This window comes from Podarcis vaucheri, assembly GCF_965113315.1.
Source record: "Podarcis vaucheri genome assembly, chromosome: 5".
Taxonomy (NCBI): domain Eukaryota; kingdom Metazoa; phylum Chordata; class Lepidosauria; order Squamata; family Lacertidae; genus Podarcis; species Podarcis vaucheri.
In genome coordinates, this window is record NC_138763.1 from 40111646 (window position 1) to 40126882 (window position 15237).

General features: G+C 45.6%; 1 protein-coding gene across 2 annotated transcripts in view; it reads left to right on the plus strand.

Annotated features, from left to right (window-relative positions):
* Positions 1 to 15057, plus strand: part of PFKL (phosphofructokinase, liver type) — a 41870-nt gene extending 26813 nt beyond the window's left edge. For both annotated transcript variants that reach the window (XM_082221778.1, XM_082221779.1), the window contains exons 12-22: positions 1156 to 1219; positions 2963 to 3109; positions 3450 to 3520; positions 6915 to 7002; positions 7874 to 8026; positions 8284 to 8448; positions 9970 to 10031; positions 11686 to 11801; positions 12220 to 12315; positions 12980 to 13085; positions 13975 to 15057. In XM_082221778.1, coding sequence (XP_082077904.1) covers positions 1156 to 1219; positions 2963 to 3109; positions 3450 to 3520; positions 6915 to 7002; positions 7874 to 8026; positions 8284 to 8448; positions 9970 to 10031; positions 11686 to 11801; positions 12220 to 12315; positions 12980 to 13085; positions 13975 to 14122 — 1216 coding nt within the window. In that variant the 3' untranslated portion in view covers positions 14123 to 15057. The remainder of the gene's footprint in view (positions 1 to 1155; positions 1220 to 2962; positions 3110 to 3449; positions 3521 to 6914; positions 7003 to 7873; positions 8027 to 8283; positions 8449 to 9969; positions 10032 to 11685; positions 11802 to 12219; positions 12316 to 12979; positions 13086 to 13974) is intronic.
* The last annotated feature ends 180 nt before the right edge of the window (positions 15058 to 15237 follow it).

Genomic DNA, 15237 nt, shown 5'->3' on the forward strand with positions numbered 1-15237 from the left:
ACTACTACTTGGGTGGACATACAACATACATACATACATGCATACATACATACATACATACATACTGTATGTTCTGGTCACTCATTCAATGGCAGGATCTCTCCATAACTGGAACTAAAATGGGGGGGGGGCAGAATTATGCAAAATGTTGCGGTGAGAATTGGTTCTGTTTAGGGTTCTAGCCACTCCATTCCATCATTTCCCTTTTCTGCTGCTCTTTTTCCTCATGCATGGATGGCACCATTTTGGTTACATAAGCAATGCCACTGAAAGTCTAGACATCAGAGATAGAGGGAATTTTTTGACCAGTATTCTGGTCGTGCCACTCTTTTAAGTAAGTCCTTAATGCTTAAGAAAGGAACTGCAGGCTAACACTTTTTCGTGTCACCTATAAGACAGTGTCACAGTGACTGCTATAGCAGACTCAAGGCTTAGATAAACTATCAGCCTATTTTGAAAACAGAAACATAACTTATTGAGGAAATGACTGATAACCAGTTGCAGCAAAACAAGGCAATAATTTATTCTGTACACAGTGGGGAGGTAGCCTTCCAAAACATCTGGAGGACACCAGATTGAGCAAAGATGAGGAACTTGTGACCTTCCAAATGTTGCTGGACTTTTGCTTCGATCATCCCTGACCTCTGGCCATGCTGGCTGGGCCTAATGGTACTTGGAATACAACAATAGCTGAAGGAGTCCAGCAATAGCTAAATTTCCCTGAGAATTAGGAAGCCTGCTTTAAGTGATCTTCCTGGCAAGGAGACACAGGAGTAGCAATTTAAGACTGCAAATATTCTTGTGTGTATTTTTTGTTTAAACAAATATAAGTTCAAAGGTCTGAGCATGCTTTAAGATGCATGAGTAGAAAATTCACTTACCTTAATTGAAATAGGTGGAAGATTCCATAGGTCAGCACTTTCAGGCAAAAGCTAAATTAAATTTGAGAAGTTACATCCACAATGCACTTCAGTGATGGTACATTTTCTGGAAGGAATTAAAAAGAGGTTCACGTTTGAAGGTGTTGTGCATCTTAGGAGCATTCTAGAGTCCAAGTAAGAAAGAGAAGAGAATTTCTCTCTGTCTCTTAGACTTGGCTTTGGTGGTTTCTTACGATAAAAGATTACCAATATAATTGTGGGCTTGTTTTACCAGGAGTTTTGAAAACAACTGGAACATTTACAAGCTTCTTGCACACCAGAAGCCTGCAATGGAAAAGGTGAGGAAGCAAAGAGAAACAGATTTTGTTCTGCAGGTTTCTTGCAGTGTGAAAGGAGTAGCTGTTATTTCTTTTACTGCTTTAATGTTTCCATATTTATCATGGTCTGTTGTTTGTTGTTGCATGTTGTAAGCATGTTGCTTTTGTTATTAATTTGTTTTTGTGAGCTCCTTGTAAGGAAAGTGTTTGAAAAAGCCACCAATAAATAAATAAAAAAAATTGTGTGCACAAGCACAAATCAAAAGCCCCAAGGCAGCAGGAAGCAGGCCTCAAGAGGGTGCATCTGGACATTTAATGATGGACGGACCTATACAATGCTGCAGCTCCAAAAAGGACTTCTGTGTGCAATGGAACTTCCTCTCCTGTCCCCACCAGCCCCCTGCACACACTCAAAATTATATTGGGGGACCCTCCAGAGCTGCTTTTGGGAACCCATCAGGGTAGGAAAGGGAACGGAAGTCCTGTTGCACTAGTGGAACCCTGCTGGCACAGCATTGGATACAATGCAAGGTTTTAAAAAATGTCCACAAATTGCACTTGCATTCTATGTTCACAGACAGTAAAAGCAATGTCTTCCTGTGTATGCTAGAATCCACACTGTATATCCAATAAAGGTTTCCAATACAGTCACAAAAGAAGTGCTGTCTCTTGGACATTTCCCCCTCCCATTTGCAGATGCTCGCAGCCTCAAAGCAGTTGCTTGCATGCCCAGCCTTTTTCAATAGAGGTCGGATGTGTCCTTACAGACCAGGAAAGAGCTGCCATCTGTTTTGCTCAAGGGTCAAACAAAGGAATGCAGAAGCAACCTCTGGCTTCTGCAGGAAACACCAGCAGCCCTCATATGTGCTTCATCCCAGGGACATAGGCAGCAGTGCTATGCCTGACTCCCTGAGCCGCCTGAACAGAGGTGCAAAGAGATGGAGAGGGCAGGTGAAAGTAGGACCCAATGCTGCTGCTGCTATATGGAGCTCTGAACTCCTTGCACAGGGTGGAAAAACTTGACCCTCTTCTACAGCCAAAAGTTAGGCAAAGACTTTGTGAACTGTAATTGTTATGTTGATATATGGTCTTCCTGTCATTTCTTTTAGATCAGGGTAGTCCAGCATGTGGCCTTTTTCGGCAGCCCTCAGCAACATTTGATTCCCGCCCCCAGCCGCTGCCCTCATGCTATCTTCCCAAAGCTGGTTAAGTGAGGTTCTGGACTTTGGGAAGGAAACGCAATGCTCTGGCAGGGTCCTAGAGTCCTCCTTCCTCCTTCCCAAAGCCTAGGTAGTGCTTTCCCAGCTTTAGGAAGAAGGTGGGAGGACTCTAGGACCCTGCCAGAGCCTCACAGTTCCTTCCCAAAAACCTGTGCCTCACTTAGCCAGTTTTGGGAAGGCAGTGCAAGGACTGAGAGGGGGTGTCAAATTTTGGCCTTGCTTCCTTCCCCCTGTGCAACAAGGCAGTTTGCAGCCCTTGGGTTCTGTGCCAAAGTACTCTTGGTATGAAAAGTTGGACCACCTTGTTTGAGATGATTATGCAAGGAAGTGAGGTACATCTCAGCCAAGACTACTCAGTATCTTGTCTGAAGTTCTCAAAATACTTACCTGAAGTATTGCAGGACAAGGAAGTTGCACAATGTCCTCTTACATAGCTTGCTTTGTAGCAGAGGTACCTCCTAAGGGCTCGCTGCGCTCCCAGCACCCTCTGAGTGCTGACAATGACTTCTTCCAGCTGTTTATTATCCGTTTCTGTTCCGGGCAGAGCAATTTCAATATTGCCATTCTGAATGTGGGAGCCCCTGCAGCCGGCATGAATGCAGCAGTCCGGTCAGCTGTGCGTGTTGGGATCTGCCAAGGCCACACAATGTATGTGGTGAATGATGGCTTTGAAGGCTTGAGCAAAGGACAGGTGAGTCTCTCTAATTGGAAGGGAGGAGGTCCTCCCTCCTGTCGGACTACTAGTCCTTCTCATTTCTTTGTAAAGTAGAGCATCTACAGGGCAACATTCATTTGGAACTCCAACTGTCATTTGTGCTGCAAAACTGGCACCATGATTTATGAATTTCTGATTGGAGGGGGGAGAAGTGAGGCGGAGTTGGTTGTAACAGGAAGCAAAATATCAATTTGACCTTTCTTCTTTTAAACCACACTGCTTTCACTTTCAAATCCAAGGTTTGGAAGACAACCTGGTGCAGTTGGGAATGGCTGGGCGAATCATGAGAGGTCTAATGAAATGTTTCTTCTCGTAGATCCGAGAGGTGGGCTGGCACGATGTTGCAGGCTGGCTAGGGCGCGGAGGATCCATGCTGGGGACCAAAAGGTAAGTTGACATGACAGCCCACAGAGTGGTTCTCTGCAGATGGGGAGAAATTGCAGGACTGAGTTCAAAGAGGGGGCGATACAGGTAAAACCTTCCAAAAGGTTGGTACCTGTTACGAAGTGTGTAGTGAGCATGCAAGCCTGCAATTCTCACATGCAATCTGGCTCTCATTTCAAGGGATCTTTTGTTCTAAAATGGAATTAGTTTATTATCTCAGGGGGTGCATAGCATAGCATAGCAGTTTTACACAATTGTCCTTCACCTAAAACAGAGCAAACCTTTCTCAACCTTTCATGAAGGTGATCAGGGATGTATCACTACTTAATTTATTACAGAACTATTGTAATTTAAGAATTCTCCCCCTGCAGCTTATCTTACCTCTGCCTTCCAGTTGAGGAAATTAATTGTTTGTGTGGTTGTTTTTCCTGTATGATTTATTCTTAAAAATTGCTGGCCACTGTCAACATATCAACATATTTCTCTGAAAGGTCTCTTGATAACATACCAAGCTTATGACAGTCAGTTTTTCTATGTACTCATCCTTTGCTATTCTATATTCTTTTCTTACCATAGTCATCTCATAACCAGCTTTCTCCATAGACACTTTCCCCCTTTAACATTCCAGTGTCATTTGTCTTCTTCATTTCTTACGACGCAAACCTAAAATTGCCAAGCTTCTATCTTATTTTTTCAGCTGTCGGAAATGGAAAGTGCATGCCTGAACTTCTTGAACAGTCATCATGCTCCTGTATTATCTCTACAGGATCCTTCATTATTGTTAGTTCATGGCCCTTTGTTTATTTTATTTCTCTTTCATAGAATGCTTTATCTGCTTCTCCTGAATGTTTTGGTGCTCTATGATAAGCAAACATAATGTTTTCTGTTTCCTACTTCCTTGCCAATTCTTCATTGTCTCATTTGGAGGGCTTCCAAAATAGTTATTCAATGTGGAATTGCCATGCATCATTCTCTCATTTCTTTATAGGCCACCCACATGCTTCAAGTCTTAAGGTGGGAGGCTCACAATGGCTTTTGCAAGGTTCCTCCCCCGCTTCCCTTTTAATCCCCCAGTCTCACTCTAACTGTAAAGGTTAGGGAGGCCTGCAAAGGCTTTTGGAAGCCTCTTTCTGCTCCCCGCCTTTAATATTGGGGTGAAAGGGATTTTTGACAATAGGGCAGTCCTGCCCACCTGTCAGTCATGTGATGTCATAATGATGCCACCTGTCAAATTTGACCCACAAGGCAGATCCTAATAAGGATCTCATTGGTGAAGCCAAAAAAGATTCCCACCCCTGCTTTAGGTTGATAATCAAGTTGTGCAATGTTAGAAAAGGTGAGTCTTAAATGTTGCAAACTCTTGGGTTTGCATAATAGTGTCATGAGACTTGAGTCCCATCAGACAGGAAGCTTTATCTCATCCAAATTGCTCTCCTTTCTGGTAAACAGGGCAGGGGGACCTACTGAGCTTGCCATTTATTCCTGTGGGCTCTGAAATTTTGTGAGGGTTTGAAATGTGATGGCAATGGTGATGATTGCGTCTGAAACCTGATGGGGTCTGCGTGCATGCAAATACTCATCTATAAATTACATATGGGGCAGAGGATCTTAAAATGTGTACTGCAAGTATGAATTTGGATAATATACACCAGTTGCACATTCTTGCCATAAAGTGCTTGTGGCCTCTATAATAACTGGTTTATTTAAACTGGTAATGAATGCAAAACCAGATCTGCTACAGACACAAGTTTCATTGGACTGTTTCGCCAGTCAAGAATCCCTGTGGAATTCAGTCCTCCAGAGATTTGTCTCCTTACAGTCCTCAGTCTCAGCTGTGCTGTGTCAGCTTAACAGATAATTTCACTGTATATCCTGTTGCTGTATCCCAGAGGTCGGCAAACTACAGCCCACGGGCCAGATCCGGCCCAATTGCCCTCAGCATCCGGTCCACAGACAGTCCGTGAATCGTGTGGATTCCTTCTGTAAAAAACGTTTGTTAATTTTTTTCCTGCGCCACCATTTTTTTTGCGGGGCACCATTTCCACACACACACATAGCGGCATCTCCTCCCTCCCTCCTGGTTTTCCTCGTCCTTTTGCCCGCCCTACATAGAGGAGGAAGGGGGCTGGGCTGAGCTGGCTGAGTGCCATTTTGGGCAGTGCCTCTCCGGAGCCAGCCAGCACCTTTTGGGCTGCTCTTGCCACTGCCACCAGCCTCTGCCTCTCGTAAGGGCAGGCACAGGAGCCGTGGTTGGCAGAGGGCAGCGCCTCTCCCAACCGTGGCTCCTGTGCCTGCCCTTGCAAGTGGCAGAGGCTGGCAGCGGTGGAGGGATGAGCGGCCCGAAGCAGCCCTTTCAGGCCGCTTGTCCCTCCGCCGACAGCCTCTGCCGCTTGCAAGGGCAGGCACAGGAGCCACAGTTGGGAGAGCACAGCACTTCTCCGGAGCCAGCCAGCCCTTGCGCCAGCAGCACCATAGGTAGGCGGGGGGGGAGGGGCTGGGGGAGAGAGAGAAGACCCCAATGCTGGGTGGGTGCCTGCCACAAGGTCCGGGGGATGGTGAACCTGCCCCCTCCAAAAAAAGTTTGCTGATCCCTGCTGTATCCCATTGCAGAGACTGTATAGCTGGAACAGTCACAGGTTGCAAGCGTGAACTCATTTCCAAATCATTTACAAGGCCATTGCAAATGTAACAGTTTTGCATGTTACATCTTTACCCTTTTCTGTACTGACCCTGCTTCACTTGTGTAGTACAGTATTTCTTAAGGGAGTGCGATGAGTAGCAACTGAAGTAATCACCTGCTATGTGAGCTGCCAGGATTATGTTCCCTCACATAGACAGCCTCGTTTCTGCTTAGTACTGCAGGTGAAGAGTGACCACAGACTTCTATGAGCTATCTAGCTAAGTACCTATTCTACCGGGCTTATCTGAACATAAGAGTCTTTTCCAGAGTATCTGGACTGTACTCTTCAATTGTTAGCATGGCCAAAGTGGGAGGAAGTTGGTTTAATAAGCGTGTTTCCTCTTGCTGGTCAGTAGGCCATTCATTCTGCAGGAAGCAATACAAAAGGTGCATTGTTCCTAAATGACTTGCACTTGCCAGTCTGTGGGAGTGAGCCTGTCTGTCTCTGCTCCCTTGGCAAAGAACATATCCTATCAAAGGCTGGCCGTTGGCGCATGCTCTAGCTTGCCTTTATGCTGTTATTTGGAAAGTAAGGCAGCAAATTAAACGTGGAAGATTTCAAAGGATCTATTTGCCTGCTTCATGGAATTGGTGTCTCCTCTCTTTTCCTTCACTGTGCTAAGACAATCCTATTCTTAAGCAGGTGCGGTAAAGCAGGAAGAGGCAGGCATCGTGATGCAGCTTTTCTAACAGCTTGTTTTGTTCTTGTTTTGCCAGAACACTTCCCAAGACATGCATGGAAAAGATTGTCGAAAATGTCCGGAAATTTAACATCCATGCACTGCTGGTTGTTGGAGGATTTGAGGTGTGGAGAAGTTCATTGGACACTTTCAGATTTGAATGAGAAATGCCTCTCTCCTTTTCCTAAAAAGCTGGGCCAGGCATGATTGCACTGATGTTGGTACTTCAGTCTGTAGACAGACTGCAAGGCTGGAATTACCCACATTGAGCTGCAGCTCAGTCATAGAACACATGCCCCTTTAAACCCATCCACTTCCACCTTCCCCATCCCAATTCCTCCTCCTTTCCAGCTTTCTTCCACTCATCACCTAAATAACCCTCCCATATTCCCCCTCATATCCCCAAATGCCACCTTAACCACTCCCCTGCCAGTTCCACTTGCTGCTTCCCCAATTCCTCCTTTCTCTTCCCCCCAGCCACCAAAGAACTAAAACTGCCATACACATAAACCCTTCTTCCCCACACCAAGGCCTTCCTGTAATCCCCACTATCATGTACTACAAACATGAGTTTTCCTTTCTCCTTGTCCCCCCCCCCATCCTCCTTCCCCCACTCCTGCCTTTGGACCCTTGGGAAGCAGCCAATAAAAACCATGTGATGACTGACTAGGTTAAATATAGTATATAGTGAGATCTATAGAGTTAGTCTCTTTTTGGTCTCTTTTCATAGTACCTTTTGTTTCAACAATTGAAATCCTCTTTAGTAAACATATGCTTTAAATGACTATGTATCAAAAATACCTCTGGACTGATAGATACCCAGTTTCCAAGGGTTCGTTTCAAGGTCATGACTCCTACCCAGCTCAAGAGAGTCAATCAAAATTTAGATTTAAGATGCTCAGAGGTGTAAAATTTCTTTTTATCTTGTACTTCTTGCAGCCCAGTGCTTAGGCTTCGGTATGTGGCTTACATTTCTGCCACTCTTGTCTTTTGCAGGCGTATGAGGGAGTACTACAATTGGTGGAATCTCGTGGGCAGTATGATGAGCTTTGCATCATTATGTGTGTGATTCCAGCCACCATCAGCAACAACGTCCCAGGCACTGACTTCAGCCTGGGTTCCGATACAGCTGTCAATGCTGCCATGGAGGTAAGATGGGTCTATCCAGCAGCCGCAGAATACCGGGAACTAGGCATGCGGGGAGATGAATTATGTAACCTTTCTTTCATCAGTGTATTTCTATTGCATATATCAGAAATGTTGGCAAGAAAGATAGAGGAGGCAGGAGGTGGAGCAGGGGAGTAATACAGACCACGTAAAACTACACCTGCCCCAGAATGGTAGACAGAAACTCAGCTTAACACCTGGGCACCTAAGCATCCTTTTCCTTCCTCCCTGATCTGTAGAGCTGTGACCGCATCAAGCAGTCCGCCTCGGGCACAAAAAGACGGGTGTTCATTGTGGAGACGATGGGAGGTTACTGCGGCTACTTGTCTACAGTGACTGGCATTGCAACAGGAGCTGATGCTGCCTACGTCTATGAAGATCCTTTCACCATTCATGACTTAAAGGTGTGTTGGTGGCAGAATTGCATTTGTCAAATGTGCAAAGGGCAGAGGACTGCATGATAATTGGGGGTGGATGAGGAGGGAATATGGAAAAGAAGATGAATCCTGGTTGGGGGAAAAATTCCAAACTTCAAATCAATGCTTATCAGGAACCTATAAGTTGTTATTGATTTCTGTACTTCATGTTGTAGCCCTCCCCTTTCATAAGAACTTGCATGAAAGTGGCCTCCCAATTTTTCTCACAGGCTCATATAAGTTCAGCACAAACAGTTGGGCCTGGTGAGCATTTAACGTCCCCAACCCTAATCTGCTGGTTGCCATCTGTTTGGATTTTATTCTGATCCTGATCTGTATTTTAATTGATTGGCTGATTTTATGTTAATGTGTTATACATTTGATGTTAGCCGCTCTGAGCCCGGTTTTGGCCAGGGAGGGTGGTGTATAAATAAAAATTATTATTATTATTATTATTAAACAATATTTGAAAAAGCAAGACCTAAATTACATATGTAGTTCTATAAAATGCAGACATCCTCTCTTACATAAGTCATGTTCCATCTGTGAGAAGACTGAAGTGTTCCCAATGAATCCTGTAACTTACCTGGATATTGGAAGTGCAGGAAGGGCTGAAAGAGAGAGGAGATATTAGGACCACGTGTGGTGGCAATGCTCATCGTGACAACTCGTCTGTCTCCTTTTACAGGGTAAATTAAAAATGAGGCAGAATGAATTATCCCTCTGCCACCCTGTTCCACTACAGCAAATTTTGGCTCCAAAGCCCAAGGCAGTTAGGATGGAATTCAAAGTAGTTCTGTTACATCAGACAAGCATTTTGCTTGCTTGAGGCAACAATCTCTCCTCTCCTTAGACATGCCTTATACAAGCATTTATGCTAGCAAACTCCTGATCATAGAGCAAAAGCAATATATCATCTGATGGTGACCACTTCTCCATTTCTGATTTTTTTCCATTCTTGTTCTGGGGGAGCCTTTTGCCTTTGCCATCTTTACTGGCAATGAATACACCCAAGCTATAAAATGGTTTACTTGAAGACAGCTTTCTGCAACATAGTGTCTTCCAGATGTTTCTGACTACAACTCCCATCATCCCTGGTCATTGGCCAGGCTGACTAGGGCTGATGGGAGTTGGTGTCCACCAATAACTGCAGGGCACCAGATTGGGGAAGGCTGACTTACATTGATCTCAATGGAACAAATGCAGCAACTGTTGTTCGTATAAATGTGTTGCTATCAAGAACAACAGTGACCAAGATTATTTAAGCTGCTAAAACATTCTGTTTCCCTCCTGGTTAACCTTTTCTTTTCACTTGTTTGTTGCACTTAATGACATTTGATTCTAACACAGTCAGGCTTGAGCAAAGCATTTATAGTCTTGTCTTATCTAATCTCATTCTCTCTGTAGCTCAGAATTGACATTTCCTTCTTCCTTTTTCTGAAGAGCTGTTTTCTCTTGAATCAGCAAAATTTGTTCCAATGAAAACGATTGGTCTTTGTGTCTTTCCAGGCAAATGTTGAACATTTAACTGACAAAATGAAAACAGACATTCAGAGAGGCCTAGTACTGCGGTGAGTTGCGGAAAAGGCTCTGAAACGGCCGTGCTTCAGTTCTTGAAGAAGATGGAAATCTTCAGTGTCATCTGGGATTGAAATAACTTTTATCTCTGTAGCTTTTTTGAATACACAGTTTTATATTGAGTGTGCCAATGCTATGGCAGCAGCTCTTTTAAAAAGGCTGAGACGGTAGCTGAAAAAGCCATAAAGAGATTTGGGGCTTAAAATGGGTTCATCAGACTGTCTTTTTCAGACTATCTCCCTCAAGAAAGGAGGGAGCAAGTGATGTGTTCAGCAGAGGGAGTGTACTATACTGAACAATATATGTGATAGGAACATCTGTGGCCCTCCAAATGATTCTGGACTCCCATCTCCCAGCAGTCCCAGCCAACATGGTCAATGTTCAGGGATGATGGGAGCTTGGTTCACTGCCTCTGAACTATGGGAAGTATCAGCTAATAGTGCAGGATGCCATCATCTGCTCCTGGATCACAGGGTTGGCACTGTTCTCTGTGACTCTGCTGACCCAATCCCTGGAGTATTGCCAAGACTTGCATCTCTGTAGCATGCGTGAATAGTGACTCTGCACAAATGAAGGAATTGCAGCCTAGAAACCTCTGAAACACTGAAAAGAGATGGATGGTTTTAGAAATGTGATGAGATTAGGCTTGGCTCCCTGCCGGGATGGAGATCTGATGGATTCTACCGCAGTCCTGCGGAAAAAGGACAGAGGAGATTCCTCAAGTGCAAAGCTAGTACAGGGGAGAGAATGGTTTTGCCAGTGCTCAGTAGCTGGCTACACTGTCACTGATTTAGTTCTGCTTCCTTTGTCTAAATTTTGTTGGCATTTGCCTGAAACCCAGTTCTCTGTGTAGCCCTGGCAGAGCAAAACGTTAAGAATATTCAATCCCGCACACTTCTTGGATCATAAAGGACTCTTCTCCAAAGCTCTTATCCCTGGCGTTGTTAACTTGTGCAAACAAACTCACTTCATTTTGATTTTTCTTTCCAAAAACTGTCTTTCCCTTGTTTTGGAATTAAGATAAAGTCTGTGTGCAGAAATCAGAACCTCAGAAAATATTTTTAAAAGCTAAAACATATATCCTGAAAAACCCAATAAAAATGCAGCTTACAATCAGGAACCAGTCACTGAAACAAGATCAAGAATGAGTTAAGAATGATTGGCCCTGGTGTGTTTCATTGGATTTCTACCAAGAAAGCCCCACCCTTTATTCTTGTTGTGGATTAGGGGATGAAACCTGAAGCAGGGCCCTCCTTATGAAATCAGGGGGCAGAAGGTCTTGTATGGAAAAAGCCAGTGTATAAAAAACACAAGACTCCGCCACCGAGGGCTTCAGCATTTTAAATCAGTTGGGCCCGGGATGCTTTCTATGCTGTATTTTCTGTGAGAGATGCAGTCATACTCACTTAGTGCATCAAAGAGGAGGAGGGGCTGTAGCGCAGCAGGTAAAGCACATACATTTCATGCAAAAGTCCCCAGGTTCGATTCCCACCAGGGCTGGGAAAATGCTCCTTCCTGAAACCCTGAAGCTCCACCGCTTGTCAAGTGCCAATAGCACTGAGCTAGATGAACTAAGAGTTTTGACTTGGTATTATTAGGCAGCTGCCTGTGTTTTAAAGTGTCTTCTTCCTTTTGCTGTCTTCTTAGCAATGAGAAGTGCCACGAGCACTATACCACTGAGTTCCTCTACAATTTATACTCCTCCGAAGGAAAAGGAATATTTGACTGCAGGATCAACGTCCTAGGCCACCTCCAACAGGCAAGTATTGCTACATATTGGGTAGCCACAAGGCAGTGTCAGGCTAAGTCACTTCTAATGGATTAGAAGATTACTGGTGGAGAAAAGGCAGGCAGGCAGATATTAACTGGGAAAAACAGCAGAGCTTTTGTTTGAGAGTTTGTAACCGGAATACTTTTTGTCTTGCATGAAAACACTCATCAGCTACTTCTTCCATTCAGGGCAGTGGGGTACATGCCAAGGTCCTGTTTTCCAGCTTTCAGCTGACCAGGGTTTTTTGTTTAGTTTTCATTGAACTGTCTTCATTTTGCAGAAGAGGCATGCAAAATGGCTGCTGAGTGGGATGGCCCCAGCAGAAGAACAGCTGGGCCTCCCTTGCAGCAGGAGTGGCATGACCACCCTTTGGGCACTGCCTTCATTTCCCTGTCTCTGTCTCTAGGGAGGTGCCCCAACCCCCTTTGATCGCAACTACGGCACCAAGCTGGGTGTGAAAGCTGTACTGTGGATGTCGGAGAAGTTGAAGGAAGTTTACCGCAAGGGTATGTTCAGAGAGGATCACCTTGGGAACGGAAATATTCACCCCGGTGTTTCATAATAGGGAAGATCCTCAGGAGAACTTTGGCAGAATGAGGTGAACTTCTTATGCACCACGCCTCCATCTGCCTGTCAACCACTTTTATGGTTGCTAATCAACCAAGGAGAGGGATTAAGGGAGTCGGGTGAAGCACCACTGCTCCTTCAGTAAGGGACAAATGCCAGGAGGCTGCTGTGCACATGTGCCTTCCCCCTTACCATGAGAGATGGTTCATTCCCTGCCAGGGCCTAGCCAGGACTGTGCAGGGTGGCGCCCCAGGGAACCATTGTAATTTGAGGCACCTTGCCTGTACCTAGGAGGAGGATGTCATCCTAAAGTGAGGCCTCCTTGGTTTGCGGTGCTTGTGCTTTGAAGCCACTGAGTGCTCTGTGGGGACTGCTCACGAGACCAGTATTTCAGTGTGTGCCCATAGTCATTGAAAACAGTATGCAACTAATTTTCTTGAGTCCTGTTGACTTGCTGGGGTTCCAGGAGCCTCTATAGCTACTGGCTCTCTGCCGGAGACAACCAGGGTAGCCACATCCAGGCCTTCTCAAGTAATGGCAAGCCGTTTGGTTGACGTCAGAATTTCTCGGCACCACACGTAAAAGTCCTCTCTGTTTCCACAGGCCGGGTATTTGCCAATTCTGCCGATTCTGCCTGTGTGATAGGCCTGAAGAGGAAGGCTGTGTCATTTAGCCCTGTGACTGAGCTCAAGAAAGTCACAGATTTTGAGTAAGTAGGCACCTCTTTTGCCATCTGAGTCACGGAATGTGAGATTCTGGGAGCAGGGAGGACACTTCCTGCCAGTGCTTTTCATGGAAAGGACTGGTGGGCAGAATGGCTGTGAGGCGTTAACTACAGTTCCCTTAGCTCTGTTTTGTGCTTCCTTTCTAAGGGAAGTGGGAAGTGCCCAGATATTTTGGGAAATGGTGAGGTACTCTCTGTTTGCTGGCCAGCCTTGTGACTTGTTTGCCGGTGGGGACATTTTCATCCCTCCTGGGAGTCAAATGCTCAGAATTTAGCATACTGAACATCAAAGTGAGCTGGGCGAGTTCCTTGCCGGCCTCTCCCTTGATGAATTCTTACTTAAGATATGCTCCACAGCCACAGATGGGTGGAGGCTGCCTGTAAACAAGGATATGGGCAGGACGGTCTGTTTCCGATCTGTGTCAGTTTCACATGTGTTCAGCCATACCCCCTCCCATTTCTGCATTAATCTCTTTGAGTTTTAAAAAACTTCAGGAGAAAATGTTTAGTGTTTAAATATGTATATTTGGGTGTCTTTTCCCCACAACATTAGCGAAAGCTTTTCCCATCAAAGTACACACTTGTATTTATACCTTATTGTAAAATACGCATTTTGCTACACTTTTTGAGCCTTCTGTGTTGTGAAGTTCAGCACAGAATCTGATCTGTACATCCCTCTGGGAGGTAGAGATTGGGGTCAATTCCCGTTGCAATTTGCAAAGATTTGAATTCCCCCAATTATGAGAGGGGAATTGACTTCACAGGTGCACAGAGCTGCTCTGTTTACTGCTAACGACATCACGCATTCCAGGGCTGAGCCCCAGCTCAGATTGAACCCTGGTGCTGACTTCGCTTTCCCCCTCCTTTCTTGCAGGCACAGGCTTCCCAAGGAACAGTGGTGGCTGAACCTGCGCCTTATGCTGAAGATGTTGGCCCACTACCAGATCAGCCTGACTGAATATGTGTCTGGGAAGATTGAGCATGTCACCCGTCGCACACTCAGCATCGAAAAGGGGTTCTAGCTGCAATCTTCTCTTCTGCTCACCCCAGACTAGTTCTCCATTGTTTTTCCCTGCACACACCCACAACTCCCCCCCTTCCTCTGGCCTTCTCATGCCTTTTGAGTGCAGTGCTGGTGCCACTGTGAGCCTGTAGGAGTGTGACTGAGGCCAGCCTGGCTGACATTGCGGAATCACTCCATACCCACTGCTGTATACTCCTCACTGCCTAAGAGAGTGAGTGTTCTTCTGTCCATGGCTCCCTCTTTGGAGCCTATTCACTCCAGGCAGCACAGTCACTCCAGAAGGGGTCCATCCCTGTTTCCCAGGCTACTCTTTTATTCAGACACTATTTAAAGAATCATGTACTCAATAATCAGATGGACAATGGGGATTGGTTTTAGATTCTTTCTGGGCCTGGTGCCATGGAGATTGCAGGAGTCCAGAAGGGGGTGTCCCTTAGATGGGAGTCACAGAGACTGTGAGGTCCCCAAGGGCCTCCCCAACTTGGGGAGTGCTGTAAGACAACTGATGGGTCTGATCCGGGACCAAGACCTTCTGCCGCTATCATGTTAACATCCAGCACAAAGATCTTGTCTAGCAGAAGTATGTCGGCGGCATACTGCAAAGTAGCAGTAAGCAGTGGAGCAGCTCCTCTCTTCCCCTGCCCCACCTTCCCTCACTGGGGTGATGCATGCCAACCAGGACATGGCAGCATGTCTGAATGCTGGGCTGGGGTTGCCCAGTGTGTCATGGATTTGCATGGGAAAACCCTCTTCTCCACGCTGTCTGACTGGTTTGACTGAGCCATCTTCCTGGCTAGAGCTGCGATGGTGGCACCCGTTTTGCGTACTCTTCCCAATACACGTCTGTGAACTCAGTGTCCTGTGTTGCCTGTATTTGTCTGTGCCACAGCTTTGTGACTTCTAGAAGTACATTAAAAGAAATCAATGAACCAAGCCTGTGTGTGTTTTCAGTTTGATTCTTGTTTTCAGTTTGATTCCTGTTTGGGGAAACTGTCTCTGACCTCACAGCATGGGATGGGCTAACAGGAATGATGCTGTCCTGTGCTGGAATACCAGCCTTATGCACCCTAAGTTCTCCATTGGGGGAGAAGTTGGAACACAATGAAGGAGGGA